Genomic DNA, 12,904 nt, shown 5'->3' on the forward strand with positions numbered 1-12,904 from the left:
TGGCTCTCTATTCCCACTGCCACTAAGCATTATAAGCCCTCATTACCACCCACTTAGATGACTGCAAAAGCCTCCTGATGGTTTCCCTGCCTGTACTCTCCAGTCCACTTCCAAAATGTTCTTCATGCTATTTCTTTAACCTTTCCTGTGCACACCAGATCATGTCACTCCCTTACTCTTAAGTCTTCCTTGGCTCCCCACTACTACTGAAAAAAATTAAAACTCCTTTGCTTGACAAATAAAGTCATCGTTAATCTAGTTCTAGTCTACCTTCCCATCCTTATCTCCTGTTACCCTCTTGTACCCCTTCTGTGTTCCATCTCAGCTGGACTACTTGAGTATTCTCTGTTGCTTGTTTTTTTTTTGTTGTTGTTGTTATTATTATTGTCTTTGCCTGGAAGGTGTTCTCTCTTTTTCTTTAAATTCCTACCTTCCCCTAAAGCACAATTTGAATGCTACCTTTGCCATGAAGCCTTTCCTGATCCCTTGGGTTGCTAATAAATTTCCCTCTAGAACAGAATTTTGTTTTGCAACTCTCTATTATATTTATCACATAATGTTGTGTAATATAATTGCCTGTGTTGCTGTCTTAACCCCTTTCTGGATTGGATAAGATCTACTAAGCCAGTTACCCAGGTTTTGTACATCCCCTACCGCTCTGCATCATCTTTAATACTTTGAGGGTGTATGACTTCATTGGTGTGGGCGCTTGTTTCATCGAGGCACCGTTAACCTTTTAAGATGGTCTTTAGAGAGTCACTGTGGTTGAAAAATTCATCCCTTGGAGACAATCTGGTGATGAGGCTCTGAACATAGAAAGGGCTCAATAAATATTTGCTGAATTAATCAACCTTCCAGAATTTATGTTCCACTGGCATAGCTTTTAGGACATAGAATGATATTGGAATAGGAATTCAACTACTTTATGGGTTAACTGGCATTTGAGAATTGGCCTGAGAATCTAACCACATTGTTTCTATGAGGAAATACAGCTGAAGTTTCCAGCTGACCCACAAATGAACTTTTGGAACACAATATTCCTAGGTTGGGAACAGACTGTACAAGTAGAGCCTTAGTGTCAAATTTAAGGATGTGACAGGATGAAAACAAGAGAGGACTTGTCATGCCTGGTTGTAGGTGTCCGTAGATGAAGCAGGTTGAGTGAGTCTGCTCCTGGGAAAGCCCATAGAAAAACTCTGGAGGAACCGTTTGTGTTTCATGGCAACAGTGGAGGCAGAAACCAAGAAAGTAAACAGAAATAAATCAGGAAATACATGTTGGAAAGCCAAGCAAGCTCTCTCTTCAGAGAGTCAACAAACAGGAGAGCTACAGTCCAAGTCTCCCATAGGCTGACCCTGACTATCTTTTCCATCCGTATCTCTTACAGAAAAAAATGCTTTAATAAACAACTTTGGCAAAGTTGCAGGTTACCAAATAAACCCAGATAAATCATCTGTGTTTCTATATATTACTAACAAAGTCCAATAGCAAGAGATAGAGAAATCCCATTTAAAGCTACAGTAGACACTATAAAATATCTGGGAGTCTACCTGCCAAAACAAACTCAGGGACTATATGAACACAATTACAAAACACTTTTCCCACAAATAAAGTCAGATCTAAGTAAGTGGGAAAACGTCAGTTGCTTGTGGGTAGGCTGAACTAATATAATAAAAATGACAATTCTACCTAAATTAATTTACTTATTCAGTGCCATACCAATCAAACTACCAGATAATTATTTTCTAGAGCTAGAAAAAATAATATCAAAATTCATCTGGAAGAAGAAAAAGTCCAGAATATCAAGGGAACTAATGAAAAGAAATGCTAAGGAAGGTGGCCTAGCCCTACCAGATCTCAAATTGTATTATAAAGCAGCTATCATCAAAACCACTTGGTACTGGCTAAGAAATAGAGGGGTAGACCAGAGGAATAGGTTAGGTACTCAAGCACAGAAGCCAATGAATATAACAATTTACTGTTTGATAAACCCAAGGACCCCAACTTTTGGGATAAGATCTCACTGTTTGACAAAAATTGCTAGGAAAACATGCTTTGCCTATTTAGCTCTCTAGATCCAGCACCTATATTTATGAAACACTGACTTCCTGATGAAATGGCATTGCCCTCCTCCCTATTCACCCAAGTTCTGAGTTGCCCTCAAAGCCCAGTATGGGTTCTATCCCTTCCAAAAACCTCAGACTCTCTCTCCCTCCTCTAGAATCTCGTAGTACTTACTCTCTGTTCCATTCTTTCCCTGCCTGATGTGGCTAGTCTACAATCTGATTTATATATATATATATTCTGTGTAGTCCCCTCACCGTGGTTGTCTGTGCCTCTAAGATAGACTCATTCATCTTTATATTTCCTTAGTGCCCAGCACAGTGCCCTACATATGTTCAATAAATATTTATTGGTGATGATTTTTAGTCTTTAAAGAAGTAGTATAATAGGTAGTTGCTAGGTCAGGCAAAATGTCAGTGTCTAGGAAATCATCGTTAACTAAGAAAACAGGCACAAAGAAGGCAGGAGAACAGATACCCCCAGATGCCCAGCACCAGGAGCAAGGACAAGATGCTGGTATGGAGTTCTCTTTTCACCCTAATGAAAACTGTTCCTAAGCAAGCTGGTATTGTAAGGGATGATAGCTGAAAATAACTGGCAGGCTAGTGAGAATGGGTAGGGACAGGAAGCAAGACATATTTCTTTGTTTTGAAAATTTTCCTCATACTCTCAAGTGTTTTTGTGACCTCTTTACCTTGGGAGTCCAGATCCATAACTAGATAAATCACTGTGCCTAGGGAAGGGGTGGGGGGATAAAATGGACTCTTTAAAAAGAATTCAGGGTGGTAGCTGGAGACAGGATCCCTGGGACACCTCAAGGCCACTGCTGGGGAGGCTGACACCAGGAATGGAGGTTGTGGAGCAGGATGGTGAAAGCTGAGTTGAAAGGAAGTCACCTGGGATGCCACAGGGGCTGGGGAGGGAAGTGAATACCAACTGGTAGCTTCCTATTTTAACTATTCTTGCTCACTAAGTACCATTTGCTTGTCTGTATTCTGCTGGGTGGCAAAGAGAAAAGAATACTGGGCCTGGAGTCAGAAGGACTTATCTTCTTGAGTTAAAATCCAACCTCAGACACTTACTAGCTGTGTGACCCTGGGCAAGTTGCTCAACCCTGCTTATCTCAGTCTCCTCATCTGTAAAATGAGCTGGAGAAGAAAATGGCAAAACCACTCCAGTATCTTTGCCAAGAAAACCCTAAGTGGGGTCACAGAGTCAGACGTGACCAACTGAACAACAACGAAATTCTGCTGAGAAATTAATAGTGCTATCAGTACCTAATAAATTTTAACACCCTGGGACAAAGACTGGGCCTTCCTATCCTAGTTACAGCTCTGCTAGAATCTGTTGCCTCTAAGTGGTTCTGGATACATAAAGACAGCTAGGTGGACTCCAGGATAGAGCGGTGGACTTAGATTCAGAAAAAACTGAGTTCAAATCCAGCCTGACATTTATTAGCTTTATGACCCTAGACAAGTGATATAAAGTCTGTCTGCCTCATTTTCCTCATCTGTAAAATGGGTGCAATAATAATAGCACCACCTTCCAGTGCTGGTTGTTGAGAGTACAAAACAAGATAAGGTTTGTAAAACCATTTTGCAAACCTTAAAGCACTTTAAAAAATTATATAATGGTGAATGAACATCCTGGGACTGAAGGTGCCAACACTCTGTGGTCTGGAGTGTGGTTTTGTCTTTTACATAGTGTGATCCAGAGATGTGGAATGCACAGTCCATGGGCTGCATGAGGCCCACAACCCTCCAGGTGTGGCTCAAACCAGATTAAAATGTAGTTCCTATCCGATTTTAATGTGTTGATGTATTAAAAAAAAAAAGAAATATATAAAAACATGTGGTTTTCTAAGTCACTATGTGGCCATGGGGATCCTTATATACAGTAGAATAGCCTGCATTTCTGTTTTGATATCACTAGTGTTGTTCCTGCTTGAAACAGACTTGTTTCTCTTGCTATAATTTGCTGGGTCTGTTAAATGACAAAAAAAAAAAAAAAAGAATTGAAGTGGATAGTAAATGTAACAGAAGTCATTATAATGCTCCACTCTGAGGGAACGATTTTGAGAGAGAGTTGTTTGTTGTGCCTTATGGTAAAGATGGCGGAGACATTGCAGGCCTTCCAAAGGAAATGTGGTGGATGGAGTGACAGATTTGTAGTCAGAAAGACTTGTACTTGAATCCCACCTTGCTACATGTTAACTGGGTGACCTTGGACAAGTTTCTCTCTCTCTGAGCCTTCCACCTGTAAAATAGGGGGAGGGGGTGGTATAGATTCAATAACCTCTAAGGTTCCCATAAGCTGTGAATCTATGATCCTAAAATAAAGGCAGGATATTATTTTTTAGGCAATCAGGGTAAACTGACTTGTCTAGGGTCACACAGTTAGTAAGTATCTTCTGCTAGGTTTAAAAACCCAGGTGCTCCTTTCTGACCCCAAGGCCCATGCTCTATCTACTGCTCTACCTAGTTGCCCCAAGGCAGAATTTTAAAATGTTCACTGCTATAATTAATACACTATGTGGCTACTCTATGTTAAGTGCCTGTATCCTGTGAAAGTGGGGGTGGTTGGCTGAGAAAGACAATGTGATAGCATGACTATAGTGAAAATATACTCAATAGGAAAGTATATGTAGAATCTATACAGAATTGTATGCAGTCGTGGGGAGGGAGAGGGGTAGTGAGGGGTAGGTGGGGGGGGATAAAATCGCAATGATATGGCAGTGATTGTTAAACATTAAAAAATAAAAAAATTAAATTAAATTAAATTTAAAAAAAAAAGAACCAGAAGGCAAAATAAAAAAAAAAAAGAGAGAGAGAGAAAGACAATGTGAGATTGTGAGATGGGGACTCTCGAGTCATCAATTTTCTGTTTTTAATATTTTTGAGTCATATTTATGATACCCTAGTTTAAATGTCAAACATTGCCAGGGCTACCATTTGGGATTGAGGGGAAAAGAAGGGAAGAAACATTTCTATGGCTCCTTTTCATAAATTTTGCGTCATTTGGTCCTCACAATGACCCTGTGCTGCTCTTATCCCCATTGAGGAAACAGAAGCAAACAAAGATTGTGATTTGCCCAAAGTCACACAGCTAATATGTGTCTGTGGCCAAATTTGAACTGAGGTCCTTCTGACTCCAGGCCCAGAAGTCTATCCACTGAGCCATTTGGCTTCTATTCTGATGGTGGAGGTGGGGAGGAGAGAAAGAGAGACAGAGGGACAGAATCAGAGAGTTGAAGACCCCAGGGTGTATGTCTATAAAGGGGAAGGTCTCTGAACAGGGCAAAGTGGAAAACTAGTCTGTAGCGTCATGAGCTGAGCTATTTTTGACGTGAGCATGGCTGGCATGGGTACTTCCTCAAAAGGAGGTTAGAAGGAAGGACTCATTAGTTGGAGGGAAAGACTTTATAAGGGTGGAAGAGTAGGCAGGAAGGCCCTCTTTTTTTCAGAGAGACTCTGAGACCATTTGGCTGACAGATTGAGTCCCATGCCAACCAGTGGACAAATCAGATATTGCACTCTTTCACTGGATAATTATTATAGTGACATACTACCTTTCTGTAGGTTTATGGAAGGCAGCATAGAAGTTAATGTGGGCTAATATCACTACTTCAGTGCCCCCAAGTATCACAGAGTATGTACACAAAGGGGCATGTTCTGGTGTCACATAATATGGTAAACAAGTATAGGTAATAATTAACTGTTAGCAGATAAGTGAGATCTCATTTCAGTGGTTCAAGATCATAGTAATTAGAAGGGAACTTATGCAACTTTGGGGGCTAGGGAGTGAGGCCATTTAGAGGAAGAATGAAAAGTTCATTAGTCAGATGAGCAGAATTCAGTGTGTGCTTGGGAGCAGAAACATAATGGAATTAAAGATTGTTCGTCCTTTGTTCTGGAAGAGGGCCAATAACATTACCAGGGGGATGTCTTAATTTGCCCCTGAATTGGATTTAAGTGAAGCAGAGCTGCACAAAGTTGTTATACTCTTTGTCTTCTCCAGAGCCCAACTTAAAGTCTTCCCAAGCCTCAGTTTATATGAGACAATGCCAATTTATGAGCCAAGAGGGAAGGAACTTGGGCTGTGGGAATAGACTGTATTTGGATAACTGAAATGAATTGTACAGAATAAGCTAGACCAAGCTGATTTTCAATTATTTATGTGCCAGAAACAGCTAGCTTGTATAGACCTCATGCCTCATACCTATAACAAGGTAGTTTTTAGTGCATTTGAATCAAGTGACCTGAAAATATTGTCATCTAAAACATACTATGAGCCATATGGCAAATTTGTGGCTAGTTTGAAGGCCAGTCTATACACAGAGGCAACCAAAGCAAAGAGGCTCCTGGCCATTAGACATGGCAAGCACCCTGACACATTCAGATAGCCTACTATCACAGGTTCTTTGACCTGCTTTTCTAAAAAGAAAGGCAACTTTTGAGGGTTCAACAATCACTTTAATCAAGCACATATATCATTCACTTAGTTTAGGAGGAAAAGTCAGCACCCTGAACTTCAGAGAAATTACAGAGAAACAAAGATCAACCAACAGACAGGGCTTCCAACTGTCTGACTGTAAGCAATACATAACATCACAGATCAATAGACAGATAACTGTCTGATCATGCACACCAGAGGGAGAAACACCAACTTCTGGGTTTTCAAAGCCTGGGGTGCTCCTTAGTGGCTGTCCAGAGTCTTGTCTGACCAAAGGAACACTTCTAATGAGTAAGCCCCAAAGTAAAACCTCACCTCACAGTATTTATATGCTTTTCAGAGCCAGAGGGTATCACAACCCTTGAGAACCAATGCCTTATTAGAAATTAACAAAAAGTGTAGGCTTCCCTTAATCAAGCTTTCCTTAATGGGTGGGCCCATCAATGGGTGGGAAAGATCTTTAATCTTACTAGCATTACATTTGGCCCCAAGATCTTTCACATCCTTTACCTGGGCAACTGGTATCTGCATAGGCGTTAACATTTCTTAAGTAAATACAATATAGCTCCCATAAAATAAACATATCATGAACTTTACATTTGCAGAATTCGTATAATAACATCATTCTTTGGGAGGGGGCAATCTCTGGGGAGTGAGCAACTAGCTTCTCCTTCCTCAATCCAAAACAAAATGTCAAATAAAGTCCTGTTCGGAGTGTATATCCTCCCCACGCTGCTGTTGCAAGCACTTTCAGGTGCAGGCTCTAATGAGCCAAGTCCCAGTCTTAACAATGCTCCAGCCCCAGCTTCCAAGTCCTGAGGGTAGCTGGGCAACAAAGTCATGAAGGTGGGGTCCTTGGGAGTACATGGCACTTCCCCCCACCCACCATAGGCAACTAGTGTAATAACAAGCAAAGTAGGATCTTTTGTTATTTCTGTTTTAGACAATTAAGTGCCTCTCATTGAATCTTGCCTTTGATTAATTAAGTCTTTAACTAGAAACAGTGTATATATATTGCATCAGACCTCCGATAGCAGAGAGGAAGACCTCTGAAATCCAGAAAGAAGCCCTGTCTGTTGATCTGTTTCTCAGACACTAGTCTTGTCTCTTGGTCTGTGTTGAATTCTCAGACAGAAGCCCTATCTGTTGGTCTTTAGGAGTGAATTGAGATGATGGTGCTGGTGGTGTGTGTTAGTATTGTTGTTGCCCTGTTGAGCTTGGTTTTCCTGGAGACAGAAGCTGCAGAGTAGAGCAGTCCTCATGAGCTGAGACATGGAGCAGGAGCAGAGATCTGCCTGTGTGTGAATGCAGGGAGAGTCAGGAGTGGTCAGGCCACTGACAAAGAGCCATGGGACTTGGAAGCCAACCTTGTATTAAGATGAAAGAGGATTTCACCTGGACACCTGATACCGATTGAGAAGACTGTTTTTACAGTGACCTAGTGGTGGATAATGGGATATTTTGAAAAAGGACTTTACTTGGATACTTAATATTGATTGAATGACATGTTTTACTTAAGGACATCACTATTACACATTAGACCCTTGAAATCATTCACAGCAGCAGTCTTCAGGTGTGCTGCCTGTGATTGGCTTTTTTACAGCCACCAAAGCAGAGAGGGTCCTGACCATCAAACATGACTTGGAGGAAGTAGGATTGCTTGGTTATAGTACAGCCCATTTATTAGGTGGCAGAATCTCACCCCACCCCACTTAATTCGAGTGCTTTCCTTCTGTTAAGTATTTCCTATTACAAAGCTTGCTTTGTATGTTGTGTTCAAGATGATGACATGACTTTCAGTTGACTTTGTACTTAAGCTTTCTACGTATTTGCATGTTGTCTCCCCATTAGATTGTAAGTTACTTGTAGGAAATGATGGTCTTTTGTCTTTTTTTGTATCCCCAGTATTTCGTACAGTGTCCAGCACGTAATAGGTGCTTAATAAAAGTTGATTGATTGTTCTCACAATCATTCCAGAGTGTTTTATCTCTTCTATCATTACCCTAGATGCAGAATATGTTTCTTTAAATACTCCAAGTTGACTCCTCAGATATAACTTCTTTCTTTAAAAACCAGAACAAAATATTTCATCTTTTGGACTGGACCTAATTTCATTGGTATAGCGAACTCTCAGCAAGAAAACTCCTCCTATCAATGCAGGTTGGTATCTGCTCTGAAACTTAAAGTCTCAGGGAGATTCTTGGAGCACAGGGAGATAAAGGGACCTGCCTGGGGTCAGTTAGTGTGGGTGGATGGGAGGAGAAGAGAACTTGAACCCAGGTCTTCCTGACTCTAAGGGCTGATTCTTTGTCCCCAATATCCCATTGCCACTCTCATATCCTTCTCCTCATATACTTTCTCTTCACTGTTCTAAATTCTTTGCTTATAGACTGTTAGTTTAAAGAAGGTATCAATTTTCTTAATGTGCTAAGAATTCCTGGAATCTTTTCCCCAGGTTCACTGTCTATAGCCATACAGCAAAATCAGAATCACAAAGGTCAAGGTTGTAAGTTCTTTTCTGACACCAGCCTTACAGAGTTTCCAGCATTTGATGGAAATAACAGCTGAAAGGGCTTGATCTTATAAGCCTGAAATGAGTAGGAAGAGATGTTTTTGTGGCCCTCTTATCATTTTGGAGGGCACTAGGGAGAAGGAGGAGAAGAGGAGAGAGGGTGTTTTCGTAAACATTGGAGACTTGAAATCAACCACACACACACACACACACACACAACCTTCTGATTGATTCTTTATTGTAACCTCTGTCCTTTGATAGACAGTTTCTTCAGGTAGATTCTCCCTTTCCTCCTGTTCCTCCCAGTTCATCCATTCCTACCATCTGCTCCTCCTCATCCCTTCTGCAAGTGCTAAAGGAACTCACTTGCTAGACCCTTCCAAACTCCAGCTAGGCTTCGGAGGGCACATTTCTTGAGATAAGGCTGTCAGGGAAGATTAAGATTCAATCTCTCTTGCCCTGTCTTCAATGTCGTATGTCCATAGCCGTGATCTTGGTATCAGTACTCAGGCCCAGCCTGGAAGAAAAAGAGATCTTTAGAGGTTGAGACCAGTGAGTCTAAGTTTCCCAACTTTAGGGGACCTTCTAGGACTCTAGGGTTTTTTCCTAGACTTTAGGGGTCATATCTCCCAGCTGGCTCTGAAACTTAGAGTTGGATACCATTTTTTTCCTAGTGTGTCAGCCCATATATTCGGTTGGGAGAGATCTGAATGGGGGTTCTGGGCTCCCTTACCTCAGGATTCTAGGCTCAGGGTCTAGTGCCACGTTTCTTTTGTTCTGTGTTCTGAAGCTTGGTCAGCAGCTTCCGCTCATGGCCACCTGGGCTGGGTCGGTTGGTATGGTTAGCAGCTTCTCTTTTGGTACGACCCTTCCCACTCCCTCTTCCTGAAATAGAAAGCAATAGTCCTAAGAATGAGCTGCTCAGAGAACATAGTGGGTGGAAGCCACTTGGTACCCATGGTTGCAGAGACCAACAAAAAGAGAGTTAGAGATGTGAGGGGGAAGAATACTGGACTGGAAGCAGGAGACCTGAGTCCTATTTTTGGATGTCTCCTTAACTTGCTGTGTAAATTTGGGCAAACCATTTCATTCTTCTCAGCCCCCTCTATAAAACTCAGAGTTTGGATTAGACAGTTTCTCAGATAAGTATAATTCAATTCAGCAAACATCTTCTACGTGCAAGGTACTGCACTCAGTACTGGAGATCCAAAGGAAAAAACAAAATATCCTTGCCTTTAAAGAACTTATGTTCTAATGGGGAACAACATGTACATGGATAAATGAATATAAGATAATTTGAAGAGGGTAGGAGATCTAAAAACTGGAGGGATAAGGAAGGTCTCTAAAACAATGAGCTGAGCCATGATGGGAAATAAAGATGCTGAGAGGGCTGAGATAAGGACACGTGGCAAAGGATTCTATAGGGTTGTTTGTGGGACTGGCTAGTATTTAGGATTGAAATTAAGTGGATAGAGGGTGGAGATAGGTATCAGATGGGTAGAGATGGTTAGATTGAAATCCACAGGCAGTCTGAAAATATCAGGAAAATATTAGGAAAAAATGTTCTAGAGATACAGAGCTGAGTCTGGATAGGGAGAGGACTGAAACTAGGGGTACTAGAGAGGAAGCTAGAATGAGTGGGCATCTAGGTAAGGAAGGTGGGGTCACATCTCTCACCCAAATAAGAATCTGTAAAGCTGTATATGTCATATTGGTCCAAGCACTCGGACTCCTCATCGTCTAAGGTCAGGCGATGGAGTGGTGGAGCAGCTAATGGAGCTGTGGCCATTAGGACTGGAGAATTCTGTCCCTTCAGGGACTAGTCTATCTGATTTCTTGTTTGTGAATTTCTGTTTCTCTCTGTCTCAGGGCTTTGCTTCTCCTTGAGACAGCTCCTCCCCAAATTTATAAGGCTGGGTTTCCTCCCCTCACATAATCCACGTTGGCCTAGTCTGATGCAATCTGGCCCCATTCCAGTACTCCAGTATCCAGTAAAAACAGAAATGAAATCACAACAGGAAAAGTCTTCTGTCTCATGACTCCCCACACCACCCCCCACCTCCCCAGCAGTTGTTCCTTTTTCTCCTTTCTGTTCTCCTCAGGTTCCCTCCCATTTGGATATTTTCACACAGGGTAACTCTTATTTCAGGGTTCTGGGGTCTTTGGGAGTAGAAGAGCACAAGAAAGGAGAAAATGAGAAGAAAAAATAAGGGGAAAGGAGGAGAGGAGGAGAATCTAGGGACAAACAACCTCCTAGGACTGGGAAGAGTTCAGTACCCAGGTCTTTCTTCATCCAACAAACTTACTATGGATTGGTGGCCTAGAGGGGTGGGAAGGAAAAAAAGAGATAAAAATCCCCTTGATCCTTCCTTTGAGGCTTTGACAAACCAAATACAGATAAAGGTCTGTCAAAAACGTGAGGGGGTCCATGTCAGGCATTCATTTAACAAATATCTTTTGAGCAATATCATCTGCAAGTCCTCGAAGCAGAAAGAGATCCAAAGATATGTTAGATATCACCACCCCAGCCTTTAAAGAAAAGAGCAGAATATCCCAACTCTACTACTTGCTAGCTGTGATCTTAGGCAAATTCCTTATCCTCAGTTCCCTCATCTGTAAAAAAAGGTTACCTGTCTTAAAAGGTTACTCTGAGGAAAGTGCCTTACAAACCTCACAGTAGTATAGAAATGTGAGTTAAAAAAACCAAAAACAACAGGCAGTTTCCAAGTCTTTGGGGGAATAACTATAAAGCAGAATGTGATTGGGTTTATAAGAGTACAAACACAGTATTCTAGATGGGAAATATGAGGGAAAGCAGTTAGAGGAAGCACTGAGATAGGACTGGAAGTGTGGTTTTAAGAATGAAATAGTCTGGTAAATGGAGATCCGGGAGGAGTGGAGGATTTTCAAGCAATGGTAAAAACACAAGTAAAAGTGCGGTAGAGATGATTCCAGAGGACCAGTGATGAAGTGTGCTACCCAATTCCTGACAGAGAGGTGATCGTTTCTTTTTTCAATGGGTAGTAGTGGTGGTGGCAGTGAATGGCATGCAACTACATGAGGACAGGTTAGAATGACCCATTGACACTTGGCAGCCAAGCATGGGATGGTCAGATGCAGTCAGGGAAAGATTTGTATCCAGTCTTTTTCATCCTCACAATCCCACAGGGTAATATTCTGTGAACAATTGCCTTCTGAACACCCACGGGTTGGGTCCAGAGGAAGGAGACCAGGATAACAAGGAACTTTTGAACTATGCATGATGATAGTTTGGTGCACATGTAGACCCCATTAGCTTGCTTGGTGATGTAACCTCTCTACATGGAGGACACTGGAGAAATGACTTCTGGGAAAATTGTGATGATGTTCTTTGGGGAAGAGACTATGGAGCGTGTGTAGACAAAAGTACTGGTTCTGGTTGGTTGACCACATGGTTGGAAGGGCCCTTTTTCAAAGAGCCACATAGCTAGAGCTGTCAGAACTTTAAAAAGACTTGAGTCAGCTTTTGTTTCATTAGTACCTTGGGAAGCTACTACACCAGTGTCTGGCAAGAGAGCATTCTATATAAGTAATGGTCTTAGAACCTTTTCCCATATGCCCCCCAGTGCTCCTCTGATAGAAATGGGTTTGGGTCCTTGGACTTTTCATTTGTTCTTTGTCTGTTCTAGTTGAAGGGAATGAAATCTTACAACCTAGTAAGTTTAAAAGGTCATCATGAAGACATCCTATCATCTTGGCATTCCAGAACCTGAGTTCCAGGCTGGGTGTTGCCACCAGTCCAGTACTGATGCCCCAAAGAAGCTTTTAGATCCATGTCAAAATCTGTAACCGGACTTCATCAGAATTGATGCTGCATTTGGCTGTGAACTTGGCAAG

General features: G+C 41.7%; 1 protein-coding gene across 1 annotated transcript; it reads right to left on the bottom strand.

Moving 5' to 3' along the window:
- Window positions 1–9,249: 9,249 nt before the first annotated feature.
- NUPR1 (nuclear protein 1, transcriptional regulator) lies at window positions 9,250–10,915 on the bottom strand. The gene is made up of 3 exons (XM_072598657.1): window positions 10,706–10,915; window positions 9,762–9,913; window positions 9,250–9,545 (listed from the first exon to the last, which is right to left on the bottom strand). Exons 1-2 carry the CDS (start codon window positions 10,815–10,817, stop codon window positions 9,777–9,779), a joined length of 249 nt encoding a protein of 82 aa, XP_072454758.1. The 5' UTR covers window positions 10,818–10,915; the 3' UTR covers window positions 9,250–9,545; window positions 9,762–9,776.
- Between the last annotated feature and the right edge of the window lie 1,989 nt (window positions 10,916–12,904).

This window comes from Notamacropus eugenii, chromosome 1 (genome assembly GCF_028372415.1).
Source record: "Notamacropus eugenii isolate mMacEug1 chromosome 1, mMacEug1.pri_v2, whole genome shotgun sequence".
Classification (NCBI taxonomy): domain Eukaryota; kingdom Metazoa; phylum Chordata; class Mammalia; order Diprotodontia; family Macropodidae; genus Notamacropus; species Notamacropus eugenii.

What these genes read in the sequence shown, in the direction of transcription:
- NUPR1 (XM_072598657.1), bottom strand. Translation starts at nt 10,817, where the DNA reads ATGGCCACAGCTCCATTAGCTGCTCCACCACTCCATCGCCTGACCTTA. An exon ending in CTTTACAGATTCTTATTTGG is followed by an intron (nt 9,914 to 10,705) that starts GTGAGAGATGTG and finishes TTTCTATTTCAG; the next exon opens with GAAGAGGGAGTGGGAAGGGT.